This window comes from Onychomys torridus, chromosome 15 (assembly GCF_903995425.1).
Source record: "Onychomys torridus chromosome 15, mOncTor1.1, whole genome shotgun sequence".
Lineage (NCBI taxonomy): Eukaryota > Metazoa > Chordata > Mammalia > Rodentia > Cricetidae > Onychomys > Onychomys torridus.
In genome coordinates, this window is record NC_050457.1 from 72,168,781 (window position 1) to 72,182,166 (window position 13,386).

The window sequence follows — 13,386 nt, forward strand, 5'->3', positions numbered from 1 at the left end:
CATGGCAGCCTGTTGGCCCAGGTTGAGTTTATCATCTGTCCAGTTTCCCTCTGCTGCCTTCACACTCCTCTCCCAAACCCCCGCACAAATCTCCCATGGAGAAGACCCCTCAGCCAGCTTGGAAGGCACAGGGCATCTCGCTGGCAGTACTAACCTAACGTTGTAAATTATGTCCAATTGTAGATCTGTCTGCTTCCTCTTGCTCTGCAGCAGTATTAAAGAAAACACAAACACCGGGACATTTCCTTGCCCTAGCTACCCCTACATTTCAGTGACACAGCCATTTCAAGACTGCTGAGTCTCCTCAATGTCTGCTTCTCTCCACTCAAGATGGGCAGACTCAGGTCTCTGTGTGCTTCTATGGAAAGCTCTTAAATCTGCCAGTCTCATAACTTATCTCATTGTCTTTGAAATTCTAAGGCTTTGGAAGTCTCCTAAGGAAACTGGCAGCATGGAAACACTGCCATGTTCAATCCTGGCTTATTTGGGCCTCCTGACTTAGACTCTGTCACATGTGCTGATGAGGAAAGTGTCCATGGTTGGGGAGACAGAAGTGGTCCATTAGGGGGCTTATTTGGGAATATCAAGCCTCCTAATATACATTCAGAACTTTACATGATTCAGGAAGAAATTTTAAATTGCATTTATGTTTGCACATGAGTGTGCCTGTGTGCATGCCACAGTGTGAGCATATGGAGGACAGAGGACAGCTAGTGGAGCTGGTTTTCTCCTTCCACTGTATGAGCCATAGAGACTGAACTCAAGTCATCAGGTCTGGTAGCAATAACCTTTACCCATGAGTCATTTCACCAGTCTGGAAGCAATTCTTAGTAACAAATTATTTATTGCTTAGATATTAGAAAACTTTTTTTTTTTTCTTAGACACTGTCTCACATAGTCCTTGCCTTAGTCAAGGCTAGCCTTGAATTTGTTGTGTAGGTGAAGATGGCTTTCAAGTTCTAATCCCCCTGTCTCCACTTCTCACAAGCTGAGATCACAGGTATGCGTCATCACATCTATGAACTCAGGACCTCAAGATGGCTAGGTAAGTATTCTAGCAACAAAGATACATCTCTTAGCTTCCCCTGATGTCTCTAGGAATAGTCAATATCCTCTTGAAATAGAACTTGTCAGGCTGACTCCGGACACACTGTTTAGCACATGGTGGCTCCTCCAGAGGCCTTCAGCCTCCAAGCCCCCTGTGACCCCAACCAGCCCCAGCTTGCCCATCTGACCTCGTTTTTCAGGCTCCTGGCCAGGAAGTGTTCAGCCACGTGTGCAGGAAGCACGTTCTCCAGCAGCACTCGGTTGAGGCTCTCCATGGTCTCTATCTCCTCCCGCTCTTTTTTGAACTTGTTCTTCCACAAGAAGTCTAACCTACAGTAATATTCACTCTGTTACAAGAGGACACAGAGGTGAAGAGACAATAGGCATCTTGTCCCGCCAGCGTGGAGGTCATAAAGAGAAAACAAAACAAGAGGAACAAAGTGGCACAAAACAGAACTGTCGCCCTCCCGCAGACTCTGGCAGACTCCCGCAGACGAGCCCCCCATCCCACCCAAACATCTGTCAATCACCATTCAACACAGATTTGCAAAGAGCCTCGACAACAGGGCACTAGGGGCTCTGGAGGCTTGCCAGGTAGTATGATGGCAAGCTCCCCTCTAGATTGCCAACAGCCTGCTCCAATTACTTTTTAAAGCAGCGTAGGAGCATGAAAATATAAATAAGTAAGAAATTCAGGATGCTTGCTAGACAATGATTTGTATCACATAAGAAACACTTTAAATTTGTGGTAATCGGTCCTTAGACTTTGCAAAGCAGTCTCTCCTACCACAATTATATAGTTGTTAAGTATAAAATATGGATTTTTTAATAATTTAGCACTACACTTGTATTAAGAATGACAGTATATTGTAGACAAGAGTGTATGTTGATATTATTGAATTAGAAAAGGGGCTGCTGGTAAAACATACATGTTCATGACTTACAGTGTACTAAAATATAATATAAAAGACATAAGTCAGTCGTCATTAATTCTGTAGACATGGAGACACTATTAGCAGACAAAGGCCCTCTCAGTCCTTGCCATCACTTTGTGTCTCCTGTGATACCAGTAACTGAGTGTAATGAAACAGCCTGGGGTAAAACCTCCAGTCAAGGACGGGCTTCATGGAGAGGGTGGCTTTCAGGGCCGAGAATGGGCTACTGACACATGAGTGCACGGAGAGTGAAACTAAGCATTTGCTGGTCTACTAGTTTGATTAATTATAAAAATTACAGTACACACACACACACACACACACACACACACACACACACACACACCTCTCAAGCACAAGTAGGGATTCTAGAAAAAAACCACACCACACTTCAGCCGGACACAACACTGATCCTTCATTAAGCAGTTGGATTCAAACCACACACGATACACTAAGAAGCATCTCCTTCTTTGCTGTAGCATCTATTTCCACATCACACAGTGAGACAATTTAAAAAACTAAGCTATTCAAGGCTTTACATTTAAAGTTAACTTTCTCACACACTGTATTAATAGAAATTGTGTCAACTCACTGATTGGAAAAGCCCTTTATCTTGGAGAATGCCTTTGGAATTGGGGGGCAAAGGGGTGGTGTAGCTGGTTTTAACTAGAATAGAAGCAGCAGGGCATGGAGGAGTATTAAGAAGACACAGGTGAATATCCAAAGTCAGGCACAAATGAAAGCAATGTAAATGAGACCACCTCCTAACAGCCAGCTCAGGCAGTAAGCCTGCTCCATGTAAGTCTCATGGTTCCCATGAGCCATAGCACGAGGCTGCTCAGGTGTTCTTAGGGCATCACAGGCAAACATTTTGTTAGTCCCCTATTGGAAGGAAATCAGTAATTTGGAAAGAGCTGCCCTGCATGGAAGTAATGATTTGCTCATCTTTCTATGTATTGATGCATCATATTCATGTCTGTCATCTACTATCTATATACCTATGTGTCTGCTTAAATACCTTCCTGCTACAGCTTGGGAATGATTTACATGAATCCCTGAGAGGTTCATGTGTTAGGAATTTGGCCTTCAGTGTGGTGATGATGGCATGGAACCTGTAAGAGGTGAGGGGTGGTTTGATGGGAGGTCCTTTAGTTACTGGAGGAATCCCTGGAAGAGACTGTGAGATTTGGAGGACTATCTAGCTTCCTGTTTTGTGTTATCATCTCTCTTACCACACACTTGCAGGACAATGTTATGTAACCAAGATGGCCTTCACTACAGCTGAGAGGGTGCCAGAGCCTTGCCCCTGAAGGTCTAAAACTTTGAGGCGTATAATAAACTTCTTTTGCTTACAAATGAAACCTATCTATCATTTCATTTCATATCATATCATATTATATCTATCTAACATGTCTCTAGGTCTTTTTGCACATGTTGATTATTTAATCTACCTACATTATCAATTATCAATCAATCATCTATATCTATTTATGTATCCATAGACTCCCTAGCATTCCTGTTATCCATTCACCAAACCATCTATCCACTGTACCACTTTCTCAGGCGATGAAAACCTGCCTTAGATTCTCTCTTCTATGTATAAGCACTGTTCATAAGAGAAACTCATGTTGAAGGTCATAAAAGGAAAACAAATCTATCTCTTTCAAACCACTTGTAATGAATTGAACAGTGTCTCAGGAGGCAGTCTCCAGCTCTAGATCCTGGTAGCCATGACTATGGTCTTACTTGGATGTAGAACACATGTTTGATATATTTGATGGGGATCTGGGGATGAACTTATCTTAGAGTTAGGTTGGACCCTAAATTCAATGGCTGTTATCTGTAAGATAACATCGGAATGTGATCTTTTACCTAAGAATGGGTATTTGATGCAGAGACATGGGGAAGGCCATGTGAGACATCCAGCAGAGACCCAGGACTAAGGCATGGCCTGTGACTATGGGGAGGGCAGAGCTGATGAGAAGAGCAGATGGGCTTGTTTGTCACTTTGTGGAGAACAGTGGGAGCTCCACCCAGCCTCACTGAGCCACAGTTTTGCTTTGCAAACTTTTTGTTCCTCAGACAGCCACCACCTCTCAAATTGTGTTGGGTAGGGGATATGTCACAAGTGTTTGTGACCCTCGGTGCAGGCTCACATTCAGCACAGCCTCAAGGCAGTTTCATGCTTTGCCTAGTTCCAAAACTCATACCAAGGAATGAGAGAGCTTCCTATCTGTCTGCATGGACAAAAATCAGGGGTCACAGGGCTGAGTAGTCAGGCAAGATATGACTTGGCCATCTTTGGGTTCCAGACACCCCAACAAAATGTCATCAACCTCACTGTGGGATCATGGAGACTGCCCTGTTTTATGCTAGGAATGCACCTCACTTGGAACACAGACTTGACATGCAGCATGCTGCAGTTTAAACTAGAGTAAACATGGGCTCCTTCCATTTCTTAATGAGACCCTTTACTGCTTAAATTAGACTCATAAACTAGATTTTTAATATAGAAAGTGTTACTGTAGATTTTGTACAAGAGATTGGATATGTTTTCTTTACTTTTCTTAGATTATTTGTATGTGTGTGTGTCTATATATATATGTATGTATACTATGTGTGTGCCTATATATGTATGTGTACTATGTGTGTGCCTATATATATGTATGTGTACTATGTGTATGACTGGTGTTCATAGAGGCCAGAAGAGGCCATTGCATTCTCTGTAATCAGAGGTATGGAGGACTCTGAACTACCACATATATGTTGGAAAATAAACCTGGATCTCCTATAAGAGCAAAAGTATTCTTAACCCCTGAGCCAATTTTCTAGCCTGGTCTATGCTTTTCTTAAGCTTATATAACTAGTGTGATAATCTGCTCACAAGCAAACACATCTCTTTTGCTACAAGAAAAGGTGGTCATGGGCAAAGGAGACCACACAACAATGAAAGTAGCTTTCAGAATGCCTACACTTCCACATGATAAACAAGCTAGGAAGTAGTCACTCCAGGGCCATGGATGCCACAGTCCTGGTGACCTCATATAAATAGATGTGACTTTTGTAATATATTTGTGATTTGGAAAGGGTGCAGAAGCATAGCTTTTCCTATCCCAGAAGACTCTTCTGTAACGAATCACCCCTGTGATGGTTCTAGATTGAGGCTGGGCTCCTGGCTCACCATGGTACTTCCCATGTGCCTCATGCAGATGTGTGATTCACCATCAGAGGCCACAAAAGCGACCACAAAGAATCACTTCCTTCCTTTTGGCTTTTCCAGGTGTCTAGATATAGAGAGTATGTACCATTACATTAAGGAGAAAAGAGTAATAGCTTCCTATAAAGACTCCTGAGCACAGTTGTACCAGTGGCTGACCATAATCCTGAACACTTACTTACTTACTTTAATTCTATTACAGAGTAATGAATCAACTGTCAATTAGCAATCAATTGACCACAATCACAGAGTGTGATTGAATGCTGGCTATCCCCATGGCTATTAGAAATTGGGGAGTGGTGGGATCCAATTTGGTTCTAGCATCTTAAAGTACTCTGTGATGGGAGGTGATCTGGGTGGTGATTATTAAAGAGAGACTTTAGGCATAGCGTCAATGGCATGACATGGAGAAGCAGGCAACTCACAGAGGGGTTGCTAGTTCCTAAAGAATGACCGCCTGGGGTTGTTGCATAAGGAAGCTCTGTTCTCTCTGTAATTTATTGGGTAACCTGGGAAGCGTAGGGGTATGGCTGCTCCATGAATGAAGGCAGCAAGCTGGTCAGTAGTGAGAAACAAGCAACAGACAGATGATCAAGTCACAGGAGAAGCAGGGAAGGAATGAACCCCCAAAGCAGACAGGATGTTATGAGGGCAAGGCAGAGAGTGCAGAATGGAGAAATGCAGACACCGAGAGGCTGAGCTGGCAGAAAAAGGCTCACACAGGGTTTTGGGGGCTGACTAGCTGAGCCTAGGGGGGCTGCCACACTGCTAGCTCCCAGGAAACATGCAGCTCATACTGCTTAGGTGTTAGAGGACAGTTCCAGATGCGGCATGCTAGCCAATGAAACAGACTCTGTCCAACTGTACACTTGTTAATAGCGATGTAGCAGGGAGACAGGAAGACAGACTGAAAGTCATTAAGTCTATAGGTATTTGCCACAGAGTTCATGTGCTTCTTTAGTAATGCATCCATGCTAAGGTTTGGTGGCTTTTAATCCAAATCATCCATTTGGCTTCACAGTACCAATATCATAGGCTTTAAAACAGATATTGGGGACAGAGCTGCCTGGCTTCTGATGTCTTACAATCACTAATGGCTGACTTTGTGCATAGGCATCAGCATGGTAATCCTTAAACTCCGGTAATCACAGCCTCTCCTGGGAGACAAGGAGAGGGCAGAGCCCTAAGAATGAGCAATAGTTTCATTTGCACCACAAAATACAATTTTTAGCAGAGAACCATGTTTTGAGGAATGGCTGAAAATGAAGCAAAGGTACCATACCAAGTTTCAGGAGAAGTGTGCTGTTCACTGTGGCAGACCCATGCATGGGTAATTCCCCATAGTTCCAGCTGTTTGCAAACTATGACACATTTGTAGTCTGAGATTTAACAGAAAATTAATTGGTTCATATCCCTGGTGCTCTTAAGTTTACCCCTTTCGGAAAAACCACCATTTCCTTCGTATCTGGTCCACACTTTGGGTGCCTTTTCTCTTAAGTGATTAGATGTACCTGTTTCTCAGGCATTTTCTTTTTAACACAGATATGCCACAGCACAGATCTGCACCTCAGGGGATGACAGAAAGAACATCTTACCTGTCTACCCAGAACGAGCAGTGTGATGAAGAATATAGAGAGGGACACGGAGCCCATGGTCTTCAGGTCTTTCCAAATGCCTGGTCTATTGAAAAGAACAAACCAACAGGCAGACAGACAGATGGACAGACAGATCACAACACAATGACACAACATGCACACAAGACTTAGAGTCCCAGTACTGACAAACTCCAGAGTCCCCAGTGCATTTCCAGATTCCGTCCCAGCCAAATACACATTTCAAATATATCACAAAACCCAATTTGCTTAAAAACAACAAACAATTGAAGTCCACAATATTGAGGACACAGTAAAGGAAAATATGTGTGAATTAATACAGACTTTTACTTTGCACTGAGCTGTAACAGATATTGTTGCAAGAGGGACTTGAAGAACACGAATCTATTCTATTAATGCTTGTGGGATTGAGATTGATAATTGGATACATGTTTTCTTTAATGTTTCCGTTATTGCTCTCAGAACAAGAGACTGTGCTGGAAATTGTTGACTGTGTGAGATATAAAAAAGAAATAAGGAAATCAGTTTCTTCAAGGCCCTCCAGCTTGGGACTGACAGGTGCAGTTTCCTATAACATTCTAGCTGATACATATTCTTAATAAGTTTGTGTAATTCTGCATCACAGAGATAGGAATCTTATTCATTGCCAATCTGCCCTCAAATCCAGGTGAACATTGGCAATCTGTGGTGAGCTGGGCTGGCCCTTCCCTTCTCACTACAGCAGTCAAGGCAGTGACTCCCAGCATATCTGCATTAACGCAAGGAGACATCTATTACAATTCTTGGCAGTGTTCTGAATTTTCTAGCAAGCAACTTTCCCAAATTCAAGTATAAGGAAGACCTGAGAAATAGTGGGTAATTCGCGCAGACACTGTCACATGAACAACATGGTGACGGGCAATCGCTTTCTTCACTTGCTTTGTGAGTTTCCAGTTTTCCCACTGACAGTTCAGGGCCACGTGATATACTAACAAGATCTGATATAGCTCGATGGGCTCTGAAGAAAGGGAGCCAGGACTGGAACTGTGAGTTGTGGGGTTTGGAGAAGTCCTTGTGAATATCATCCTTATCTATCAGAGAGGATATGAATGCCAACCTCCTGGGCCATTCTGGATACAGCCGTTAGACACCTGGACACAGACTGACCCACGGCACTCTTTGCAAATGGCACTGGTGATTTCAGCATTAAGTGTCCAGTGACAATCGAAGGAAATGAGTAGAAAACTAGAGGAAAGGGAAGCCAGCAAATTTCACAGGCAGAATGTTCTGTGAGAAAAGGAAGGGAGAGCAGATTTCTGCAAGAATCACTCATTCCCAGAGATTGAAGCTCTGGGCATCTCAGAACTCTCCAGAAGGACAGTATGTGCATTTGTGCTCTTCCCTCTGGATAACACCTGCTGTGGCTGTTAAGATACTGAGCTCATTTGCCATGAGGAGGTCCCTATTTCTCTAAGAATTATGAGGAAGGCACAGGGCGGCTTTCCTATTTTGCTGGAGCTGATTTTACGACCTGGAGTCCTTCTTGGCCTCAGGCAAATGTGTCTAATGACACAGTTTAAATGGCTGGGGAAAGCAGATAGCTAATAACAAAGTTGACATCAGGGAATTTTAAACTCATTTTTCTTTTCCTCCACATTAACCACACAGACACCATGATGGCTGGTTAGTAAGAGTGGCATAGCACAGCCTCATCCCTGGAAGGTACAGGCTGGGCTTTGCATGCTCGTGTTACCCAGCTTTGGAAGCCAGGGGACAGAGACAGACAGTTCCCCACTTCCAGCTACCACTCCTTCAGCACCAAATGAAGAGTAAAAAGCTAAGCACATAGGTCAGAGTTTAGTGGTAGCTTTGTCAGTGACACAAAATGGACTCAATTCCCTTTTGATTTCCAGTTAAGAGACAAGGGTCAGGCATGATCTTCTTATGAATTCAGAGCCTGGCTAGGTTTCCATTTAACGTATAGAAAGTGCACATAAGCGAGGCACTCTGGAGATGCCTCATGAGTGAGGTTTCAGGGAAGGAATTGACACTAGAGTTCCACCTGTCTTTCAGGTCATCCAGATGACTTAAGACAGCAGTGAACTGGTGGTAGGTTCTTGGAAAAGCAGCAAAGGGAAGTTTTCCTCAATAGTCCTGGAGATTACAAACCATAGACCTCAGTGAATCTTACAAAAAGTACGACACAGAGAGCCCCACAGAACACCGGGTGCCAGGAAGTGGATGCCACTTTCTGTTGTGAAACTCCCTGACCATCAGGAAGGACTGCATTTTCTCAAAATGTTCTCTCAAAATTATCAAGAAAGCAGAATGAATGGTCAACTGTTGGCTGCCTCTCCTTACCAGAAGACATCTGCAGACAAATGATGCTGGGACCCTTGAAATCTGAAAGCTGGATTCATGCATGAAGATCCATTCTTGGGTTACTCTACTGCTCAAGAGCATGTGGACGGGGTGGGCAGGAAGGGCATTGATAAAGCCCTGGATACATTCCTGAGTCTAGCCCACTGTTTTGATCACTGTATCAGCTGCTTCCTACTGCAGCAGCAATGAAGGTACTGTCACCAAGTAGCTCCAAATATTTTGTGTCATAGTTTTTAGAGACTGTGAGTCTGAAGCCAAATTGAGTTTAGAGCAATCTCCTCTGAAACCTAGAGCTTCCTCATCTCTTTCCAGCTTCTAAGAGCTTGCTGGCCACCTTTAACAATCTGGCTTGCTAACATGTGTATCATCCAGGGTCCAACTTCACCATCACTGGACAACCTCAAGTGTCTATGTCTCTTTACAAGGTCAAAGTTTTAGAGGATTGCAGTCATTCTAGGCAAAAGGCCCACCTTCCTATTATTTTTTTTCCTTTTTTTTCCCCTCTGGAGTTGAGGACCAAACCCAGGGCCTTGTGCTTGCTAAGCAAGTGCTCTACCACTGAGCTAAATCCCCAACCCCCTTCATCTTATTTAATCTCACCTTTATTTAATTTTATCTTCAATCTTCTTATTTTCTCATAAGCTCACACTGTAAAGTCCTGGGAATTAAAATGTCAATGTATCTTTTATCTTTTTTTGAAGGGGAGTGTCATAATGAGAATCATTGAATGGATTTTGACATGTATATAAAATGATAATTCTTACTCTCAACTCATTGTTTTGCTCTGTTCCCTAACTCAATCAATCTCTCTGTGTCTCTGTGTCTCTGTGTCTCTCTCTCTCCCTCCCTCTCCTGCCTCTCCCTCTCACACACACCATCATGATTAAGCCTTTTTGATCTCTTTTGGTTGGGTAGTGGGGTGTCAGATGGCAACATCACTGAGTTGTGAAGCCAGGAGTTGCAGCCAGTGTAACTGTAAACGTTTCTGACAGTGATTTCTAGCAGGATGGTGATGTATGCTCTCTCTCTATGTAGAGGTTGGACTCTGGGGACTTGGGCCTCACACATGCCTGCAGTCACACACTAATGTGCAGCTGGCTGGTCCTCTGCCTGAAGCAGCTAATGTGTAACCATCCCAACCCTCAGGATTCAGGAATCCAAATGAAAGATACCCTGATGAATGGGGTGACAGAGATAGAGGAATCACTCAGTGTACTAGTCTCTATCCTGTAGGCAAACTGCTACACAGGACATTTTCATTATTCTGGGGAGAAAAAGTAACCTGGGAATATGGATACAAGCATGATCTCATGAATGCAGAAGACGCTCCCTAGATGTTGGGGGAAAAGGGCCCTTGCTGAAGGTCTCCCAGATCTTGCAGTGAAAACAGAGGCTGGGGTTAAAGGGAAGATTAAGGGTTAAAATGACAGGATCTGGAAGCTGAATAAGGGAGCTTATTGCTAGGTGTGAGCGAAGAGAATGAGATGGATAAGTGGGGGACAGCTTTGGGGCTGTGGCCACAAGTTTGCTACCCACCTCCACCTGAAACCCTTGAGTGACATACGTAAGACACGACTGTCTTTATAGTCTTGCTTCTAACATAACTGATTGTAATAGACTAAATTGTAAAGCTGGTTTGATCAAGAAGCTTCTGGGTTTGCAGGCACACCATAGACAAGGATCTAAAAATGGGGGAACCAAGAAAGACTGTGGCTACCTCTTGGTGGCTGCGTTAACTCTCTGACATGGTACAGAATTAATCAAGTATGTATGAGAACAGAAAGAGATTAGTACAATTGACAGCCATTTTAGACACCTGTGAGGCTGGTTGGCAGTGGCACTGGCCAAGGGACTAGCAGCTAGCTAACAATCAAGGTCAACCATGAACAAAGCACAAATCAGAGATGGATAGACAGGGGCTCTGATCACCCCTAACTGGTGAACAAGTGCATGATCATTTCCCTGGTGGTGCTAGCAGTTACAAGCTAGGGGTTATTGGGCCCTCCTTTCCCATGATGCCCAGTAAACTAAGCAGCCTTAATAGAGCTCACATTAGCCTTTGTCCAGGTTCTAAACATGGCCCTGTAACCCCACACAAAGTGGTTCGGCAGCTTTTCCTTCCTCAGAAACCCTTGCACTCTGGGAAGTTCCTTTCATTTCTCCTTCATTTCTCATTTTTCTGTCATTCTACTTATTAAAGCTTGCTTCCACTTTGCAGTTCCTACAGGAGTCCCTGTCTTTAATTTTCATTTTGGTGAGACACAAACTCAGAGCCACTATCTCAGGTTGGTCTTTGTGGTCTTTGCACATTTGGCACTTTAGGAGCCTGGGTCCAGCATAGTCATTAAAAAACTATTCAACATCATCACTTCTAAAAACTTCATATTTTGAGAGCCTGTACTGCTCTTTCAGAGGACCTAGGTACAGTTCCTGGCACCCACACAGCAGCTCACAATTGTCTGTAACTGTAATTCCAGAGGGTCTGTCTGACACATTCTTCTGGCCTTCATGGATACCAGGCACACACACATCACACACACACACACACACACACACACACACACACACACCTGTTCACACAAAACATACACACACTTGCATGTATACATATACATGTGAATGTATACACATGTAGATATACTCACACATGCATGTATATACACACACTCAGACACATGCATACACACATACACAGACAGACAGACAGACAGACAGACACACACACACACACACACACACACACACACAAGCAGCACCAGCAAAGAGATATCACCTCTGCCCACATAGCACTCACCTACCCACACAGCACTCCCAGCTCTCAGTTGACTTACTGTTTGGCTTTAGTTTACTGGCTCTCTCTCTCTTTACTACACCATTGCATCAGGACATACCTACCTGGCTTTGGCTACAAGAAGCTCTCGACTCCTCAGGAAGCTTTAATGCCTAATTAGACAAAAAGTAAAAGCTTTGCACAGCTGATGTCATGAGGGTGAATCTGCTCACGGCCCCACACTCAGCACTGGCCACGAAGCAAGTGACAGGGTCAGAAGCCAACATCACCCAGGGCCAAATATCAAAAAAGCAGACCAGAAGATGTGCTGGGCTCATGTTAAGACAGCTCTGTGCCCTGTTAGAGCACCTTCATGCCAGTCCTTCACAGTGCCCTGCCAGCTATCTCTGTGAGGTGGGGTACTGGCTACATATGACCATGACTTTACTCTTTGGAGTATCCTCCCCATGAGAGCCATCCAGTGACTCTACAAAGGTGTGCCAATGGCTAGTATGAGGCATAATGACAATAGTTTGGCTAGGGCTACTGTATGCCTTATAAATGGTGCCCAGTAACAGTCCTGATGTTTTCCAGGGATAGGTAGCTTAAGACTTGGTTCCTTTTCAGAATGGCACAATATTATACCACTTCTAACTGCACCATGATAATAATAGATGCTTGGAGAGTGCCTGGAGGCAGCTACAGGTCAGAAGGGATACAAACAAGGCCAGAGAGGCAGTGCCAGTCTTCAGTTCTAGAGATAATGATGCACCCTGACCCATGCAGTTTTGGGTTCTCTGCATAAGGGAGAGAGACACTGAGTGGAAAGCAGGTGTGTGCGATGAAATCTGATACCGTGGGGCTGAGCACAGATTGAGCACCCAATCTGAAGAGTGGATCATCAGAATTATATTCTGCAGTCTGTGGGAACAGGGTTGGTTCCCTATCCTTAACTGAAACAAAAAGAGTTTCAAAACAGAGTGTTCTTCCAGATGAGACAAAACCAAGGTGAGCTTTGCTTCAGGTAGAGAAAGATGGCTGCATCCTATAGAAGTAAAGTGTGATCTATTTGGACAGCTGGGATTTCCTCCCTACATTCCTCTGCTGGACAGCATCAGACAGCAAAGCATGCATTCCTCACCCTTGGAAGATGGTAGAGAAACAGGCAAGGCTGGGGAAACAGATATCATATTTCAAAGGAATTTAAAACAATTGCAAAATTAACTTGGACATATTATGGGAGAATGTAAAAATCAGAATACATTCTAATGAAAAGAAAGGAGACCTTAAATAGACTGTAGGTGTTTTGAACACCCACCACTATGTACAGAGGGGAAGATGTGCGGGTCTCCCTACTCTTCTTCTGCACAATGAATTCTGCAAATCTTTCTTGAGACTGTCAATTAGTTTAGCATCTCCCTGACCCCAAGGCGAACAATTTTA

At 43.8% G+C, this 13,386-nt stretch overlaps 1 protein-coding gene across 3 annotated transcripts in view; it reads right to left on the bottom strand.

Annotated features, from left to right (window-relative positions):
• Positions 1 to 13,386, bottom strand: part of Adcy2 (adenylate cyclase 2) — a 381,912-nt gene that overhangs the window by 31,224 nt on the left and 337,302 nt on the right. For 2 of the 3 annotated variants that reach the window (XM_036206711.1, XM_036206714.1), the window contains 2 exons: positions 6,795 to 6,879; positions 1,236 to 1,394 (listed from right to left, as the gene is read on the bottom strand). In XM_036206711.1, coding sequence (XP_036062604.1) covers positions 1,236 to 1,394; positions 6,795 to 6,879 — 244 coding nt within the window. The remainder of the gene's footprint in view (positions 1 to 1,235; positions 1,395 to 6,794; positions 6,880 to 13,386) is intronic. The other variant, XM_036206713.1, reaches the window with a different exon arrangement.